The following is a 7,293-nucleotide window of genomic DNA, read 5'->3' on the forward strand; positions in this document are numbered from 1 at the left end:
CATGTGCACGGATGCGCGCGCACAGGCGGACCACCCTGTTCTTATTCTACTAGATGTACTTGTAGTTACAGGCTAAGGACAATGGACAGTATGCACACTGTAACATTAAGACTTACTCATGTCATGTTCAATATAGCAAGTTCAAGTAAAATACGTGTAGACTGTAATCATTAATTCATACTCATGTTCCTTATAGTAATAGTTTGGTATGAAGGATGTAAAATGAAGCAGTTGTCACTGTATTGTTCAGTGCAGTACAAGATGTCCATACTTAGAGGTGAAACACATGTGTTGTCATGAACTTTCTGTAATGAACACACAAAGGATCTGTAGCTGTCAAACCTTTATTTGAAAAAGAAGAAATTACGGACAGTGTTTTTTACAGAGTAAATATTTTCTGTTACAATGCATTCTAGGCTATGAAGAAAACATACTACAGAAAATCTTAACACATAATCAAACTAAGTGATTGAAATACACCAGTCCACATAGTCCAAACAACATGTTAACACACAGAGACAAGTTTCAATTGTACCTCTATTGCATGAATATTCATGAATATGACATTGTAATTGCTGACAAATAACAAAAAATTTAAGTCCATCATGTTTAATGTATTTAGCTAAACTGCTGATAATTTACATTAAGTGTCAACATAATGCCGTATTTGAACACTCATTATTTAAAAGCTTTTTCCTCTTTATGACACGTCTTCCTGTGTGTTTTTAGATTGGAATTCTGACTAAAGCTTTTTTCACAAACTGTACACGTAAATGTTTTTTCCCCTGTATGAGTCCTCATGTGTGTTTTTAGATTGGAATTCTGACTAAAGAGTCATCACGTGTCTTTTTAGATCAGTCTTTAAATTACAGCCCTTGCCACAAACTGTACACGTAAAGGGTTTTTCCCCTGTATGAGTCATGTGTATTTTTAGATCACCCGTTTGACTACAGCCCTTGCCACAAACTGTACATGTAAAGGGCCTTTCCCCTGTATGAGTCCTCATGTGTACATTTAAATTCCCATTATTAGTGTAGCCTTTGCCACAAACGGTACACGTAAAAGGTTTTTCCCCTGTATGAGTCCTCATGTGTCTTGTTAGATCAGCCTTTAAACTGCAGCCCTTGCCACAAACTGTACATGTAAAGGGCTTTTCCCCTGTATGAGTCATCATGTGTCTTGTTAGATCAGTCTTTAAATTACAGCCCTTGCCACAAACTGTACATGTAAAGGGCTTTTCCCCTGTATGAGTCCTCATGTGTCTTTTTAGATCAGTCTTTAAATTACAGCCCTTGCCACAAACTGTACATGTAATGGGCTTTTCCCCAGTATGAGTCCTCATGTGTATTTTGAATTGGTCATTATGAGTACAGCCCTTGCCACAAACGGTACACGTAAAGGGCTTTTCCCCTGTATGAGTCATCATGTGTCTTTTTAGACTACCCCTTTGATTAAAGCCACTGTCACACACAGTACAAACAAATGGCTTTTCCCCTGAATGAATCATTGTGTGCATCTTTAGAGGTCCCTTATGATTAAAGATTTTGCCACAGTCTGCACAACTAAAATATTTCTTACCTGTGTGACTCCTTGTGCAATTACTTTGTTTTGGTGATTTGAGGTCATGGAGCAGCTTGTTGCTTAAAGACAAACTATTTCCTCCCATGTGTTGTGTATTAGGAGATTTCAGTGTGTTTAAACCTAACTGGTTATCCGTGGTTTCATCCCACTCATCACTGTCTTCAGTGATATCAGATTCAGAACAGTGTGAAGAGAAGAGCTGATCATCACTAGTTGTTTGTTGTGATGTTCCACGGTCCTCTACATCAGCTTGTGTTTCCATGTGTTTAGATGAGGTACTTGCTACAGGTTCTGTTTGTATGTGTTCATCATCTTCATGTTTCACTGATGGCAATGTCTCCGTTGATCCACCATCCTCCTCTGATCTTTGAAGTAGCTCATCATGTTCCTCTTTCATCTGTAGAGACTCTGGTTCCTCTTTCATCTGTAGAGACTCCGGTTCCTCTTTCATCTGTAGAGACTCTGGTTCCTCTTTCATCTGTAGAGACTCTGGTTCCTCTTTGATCACACTGGAGGTTCTCTCCTCCTGTTCATCTTTAATCTGTAGAGACTCTGGTTCCTCTTTGATCACACTGGAGGTTCTCTCCTCCTGTTCATCTTTAATCTGTAGAGACTCTGGTTCCTCTTTGATCACACTGGAGGTTCTCTCCTCCTGTTCATCATTAATCTGTGGAGACTCTGGTTCCTCTTTGACCAGACTGGAGGTTCTCTCCTGCTGCTGCTCAGTAAATACCTCCTCTTTACACACAAGGAGGTGTATGGAGTCTAGACAGAAGATACAGAATAGAAACACATTATTACATGAAACTTCTGTTGTTAGTTCCGTATCTGTCCTAATGTTTTGATTCCAGTGTGAAGTGTCACAAAATGATTGTTTCTTACCTCAATAACACTTAATTTCTAAATGAATAAACAACAATTATTCCGACCAATCACAACACGGAGAATGTAAACTGATTTGTAAAGCATCAACGTAATTTCCTTGAGCGGTACTTCCACCAAAATCCCGCAACTTCCACCCAAAACAAATGATAGCCTCCACAGCCTCTACAGGTCTTGCCCAGCATGGGATGAGGCCTAAGAGTAACAAAACACATGTTAATGCATCCTCTTCCTTGTTTAAATGGTGAAACTAACGCACGCACAGCCACCACATGAGGGGATCCAATGTCCACACAAACCCACTCACTCACCCAAATCAAAGTCCTGGAGGTGCTTGGGTAATCGTCTCTGTCTCTTCCCCCGTCCTGCAGGGCGCTCTGGACAAACTGTGCTGGCTGGTGCTGGAGAATGTATCTTCGCCTGCAGGCTGGACTCCACTGACTGGTCTGGAATAGAATAATGACTTTAATAATAACAATTGCCATATATTTCCAAATAGTAGCCCTACCGCAAAATGCGCACACTAGCTAATACCCGCCAGGGGTCTGACAGCATTCGCTTATTAAATGCCTCCTCCGGATAAACGCCCCGATCCGTTGGCTATTGTTTGCCGTTTCCTCAGCCTAATGTATATTGTATTGATTGACGGCATCCTGCACCGAAAATAGAAGATCTACAAGCTCACATATGTGCCGCAGATGCGACTCTTGTAGCTTGTAGGTCTGCTATTTCCGGTGTGGGACTCTCAAAAATAAATCTTTGTTGTAAGACAGAGGTAGTTTAACTCAGTGTTAAACTGATGGTGAAAATACGTGGAGATTGAGCAGGGACCAAAATAAAATACAATTATACTATTGGAAAGATATATCTTAGTGATATATCTTTTTTATGACACTATAACACAAAGTGTCTGTTGCATTGTTCTTCTTTTGTATCATGATCATCATATACTGAGATAATAATCATATACAGTTCATGAGGTGATATCGCTGCGGAGCAGAAGAAAAGAAAGAAAGCTAGGACATGAAACTTACTGCTGTCCGTATGGTCTTCAGGTTCCTGTTTAAGGTGATATTCAGGTTCCAGTTTAATAGAAACGGTGCTGGCTGAAGAACTCTTTACCTGACTGGATTCCACAGACTGGTCTGGAATGAAGGAATAGAATTTTGATTTGACATGGGTTGTAGTCGTAGATGATGGTTGAATGTAAAACAAAGGGACCAGAAGTGGTAAGAACTGAAGTTGTAGTGAACCAATATACAGTACATGTGTAAGCTTCAAGTGATTTAGGTGTTTAGATCTCAGGCCCAATTTTTCTCTTGCTGTAGGTCTCACAAGATTTGGCTTTCGCAAAAAAAAACAAAAAACATTGACCATGCTTGCAACTGTTACAGCATGATCAATGTTTTTTTTTGCGAAAGCCAAATCTCTTATCTTTTTCCTGTGTAGCATGTGTTAACCCATTTTGGCCTGACTTCAAAATTTTAAAGAAATATTCTAAATCCGCCAGTTTTCTGAAATAAATATTTTCATCAAAAGGGGTTCCCGCCCAAAATGGGTTAACAGACAGATTTCATATCTATAAGTCTGGATCGATGTAGCACAATCACATAACAGCCAACAGCACAACCTTAAACCGTAAACACACCAGTACACCAGTAAACAGCTGAAAACAGGACAGCTTATAATAATATAAAGCAGCAGCAATGAAAACATGAGGAAAAGCAACACATCTGTATCAATAAACAGCTGCTGCAGCACCACATACTGCCAGATCAGCCTCCCCTTACCATAAGAGTTTGCCGTTATTATTCAGAACTCTCTGGATGTTACCATGAAGCTTACCTTTTTCTTTTTCTTTTAATAAATAACTGTTACCATAAATGGTAAATGGTGCATTTACATATAGCGCCTTGGCCCTTTATTTAACTTCGACACCAACTCTGGGGGAAAATACAGCTGCTATTAACACACACCGTGAGATATCAAGCTGCCTCACGATATAGAAACAAGCTCTTGCCCCATTTGCCCTCATGGCTCCACAAAGCTTACTTTACATATAGTGTGAAAAATGATTACACATAAATTCTCTGGCCATTATCGTTCCAGTATTGTTTATATGCAGTCTATGTTTTGGAAAAGGCTCAATGTACAATTTTTAAAGAAAGACATATTTTCTTCTGCGGAATGCGGAGCAGAAGAAAATAAAGAAAGCGAGGACATGAAACTTACTGGTGTCCATATGGTCTTCAGGTTCCTGTATAAGGAGGTCTTCAGGTTCCTGTTTAATAGAAACGGTGCTGGCTGGTGCTGGAGAACTCATCTTCACCTGCAGGCTGGACTCCACAGGAGTGGTCTGGAATGAAGGAATAGAATAAGGACTTTTACATGGCTTGACGATTAAGGTTCAATGCAAAACGGATGAAAAGGCACTTCTGCCTTGCTGAGATTATTTTCTGTTTTTCCTAGGTGTAAAGATAGTTTGTTATCAGCGAGCCATGTGCAGATACTACCGAGTTCAGAGCTGATGGCCTTTTCAACATCCAGTTTGTTCCTGTCCGAGACCAGCAGTGCCGAGTCATCTGCGAACTGGAACAAGCTGATGTCGTTTACATATATTAGTGGAACAAGCTGATGTCATGTCGTTTACATATATTAGGAACGGTAAAGTCCCTAATATGCTTCCTTGTGGAACGCCACAGCTCACTGGGAGGTGTGTGTGGGGGACAGTGTTCCGTTCACCTCCACCATCTGTTCTCTCCCCTCCAGGTAGGATTGCATCCAGCTCACTGATGTGCTATCAAAATTCAAAACCAATTGCTTTTAGCTTGTTAACCAGTATGGAGTGGTTCACAGTGTCAAAAGCCTTTTAGAGGTCCAGTATGACCATGCCGCAGTATTTGCCAGCATCCGCTGATCATCTTGCCATCATCTTCACCTGCAGACATCACAATTCTCTTTAAATAACATTCATTTGAATTGATTGATTGATTACTTTATTAACAGTTTGTGATTACTTTATTAACAGTTTGCAAAAAAAAACAAAAAAAACAAGGTATGCTAAAGGATAAACCAGATAAGCCCCCATGGCTTGTTTCCATTAAAAACCATCCAGCAGCATGAATGTAAACACTTACCGCAGCTGAAAACAGATCAGCTGAAAACCAGTCCTTAACATATTTTTTGCCGTTATCATCATCTCTGTGGCGGGTTATCATAGATTCACTGCTGTTTCTGCTAGGACTAGCGTTAGCAGCTAAGCTCCTATCACACAATGTTAAGTAAGTAGTTAACTTGTCTTATTGTGTCGTGTTAAATAGCCATCCTTATCCAGGGTGTGCATCATCATGTGACAGACAGTAACACAAGAAAACAACAAGCGAGTACATTTATACAGGAGAGTGAGGAGACGTTTTACCTGAACTATAAACAAAGTTCAACAATGGAGGAGTCAGGACAAGAGTTGCCGATGGGATTCTCGGATTGGGACAGCAGTGGCTGACTGGCAATGGAGATCCAGGGCCATAGATGAGCGAGCGCTCAGCGCGCCGGCCTGGTGACGCGAGGTAGAGCCGCATACCGCGCATACCAAGGTGCATTACCGCCACCAACTGGACTGTGTAGAACTGCACAGCAAACCAATAAAATAAAAACAGAACTCCTATATTGTATTGATTCACTATTAAAGTGTGTTACTCTTATGCAATGTACTTAATAATTGTATATACGTTGTGTGCTGCTTTTCCTAAAAGACCAGGCAATGTAAAATCTCGATATTCTACCTTTTCCAACAACTGATTGATTGATTGATTGGGTTTTATTCACAGTTTGTAGAATGGGTAATTCAAAGAAAGTACAGGTCAATACAAAAAGAGGATGAAACCAGAAAAAGCAATACGTTGTAGCCTATAATGTTTACATCAGGGTCCTCCGTTTTCAATTGGATACCTCATACCGGTGAGCCGTTTTGAAGGAGTCTAGTGATTCACATTTGTTCAATTGGTTGGTCACTTTGGTCACCAGGAAAGATATGGTTGCAAAGGGGCTGAAGTGGCCATTAAAACATGCATGTATGAAATTTCTATTTGACCATGAGAGAATGACTTCATACAATGACTATTGCTGTGTGCAGTGGGTGCTGTGAATTTAGGATTAGGAATACTTAACCTTGTAAAGTCCAAATGTAGGGGTGACAAATAGCTCAAATTGCTTTTGTCACCTTTCAGATGTTGTCACGCTAAGTATTTTCCAGTCTAAATCATTTAAATGCAAATGATTCCCAATCCTGTACATGTTCCACTCCATTCACACTATACTACAGTAGGAGTAGGCTATATCCACTCATACTTATCATACTAAAGGGATCACATGCAAATTGATTGGTCGATCCATTCAGCAATAGGGTTACACGTTCCACTCCATTCACACTATACTACAGTAGGAGTGGCTATATACTTTATTGGTAAAAAGGTCAATTGCCTTCTGTCTGTTACAAAAGTACTGTATTTGAAGGCCCTAGTAAAAGATACTGGTTCTGTTCAGAATGTATTGTCATCTCCCGTCTTTCAACAAAATAATAGAAAATGCTCGATAGTGGGCTCGATATAAGAAACCGGCTCGATAAGCCTGATCGATAAGGTGATCGTTATCAATAAGAATAACAAGTTCCATTCCTACTAAAATGTGACTAAAACAAATGAAAACTATTCAAGAGACTATGACTACAACTAAAATCAAAATTTGCTGCCAAAAACACTGTGTAGTGTGTAGGAGTAGGATATTCACTCTACTTATCACACTAAAAGGATCACATGCAAATTGGTTGGTCGA

General features: G+C 39.9%; 1 protein-coding gene across 1 annotated transcript; it reads right to left on the minus strand.

The window, feature by feature from the left end:
- Positions 1 to 335: 335 nt before the first annotated feature.
- LOC306917657 (uncharacterized protein) lies at positions 336 to 5,988 on the minus strand. The gene is made up of 5 exons (XM_079495951.1): positions 5,882 to 5,988; positions 4,696 to 4,819; positions 3,498 to 3,608; positions 2,775 to 2,909; positions 336 to 2,346 (listed from the first exon to the last, which is right to left on the minus strand). Exons 2-5 carry the CDS (start codon positions 4,784 to 4,786, stop codon positions 827 to 829), a joined length of 1,857 nt encoding a protein of 618 aa, XP_079352077.1. The 5' UTR covers positions 4,787 to 4,819; positions 5,882 to 5,988; the 3' UTR covers positions 336 to 826.
- Positions 5,989 to 7,293: the final 1,305 nt, after the last annotated feature.

The sequence above is a fragment of the Electrona antarctica genome, assembly GCF_951216825.1.
Source record: "Electrona antarctica genome assembly, chromosome: 24".
Lineage (NCBI taxonomy): Eukaryota > Metazoa > Chordata > Actinopteri > Myctophiformes > Myctophidae > Electrona > Electrona antarctica.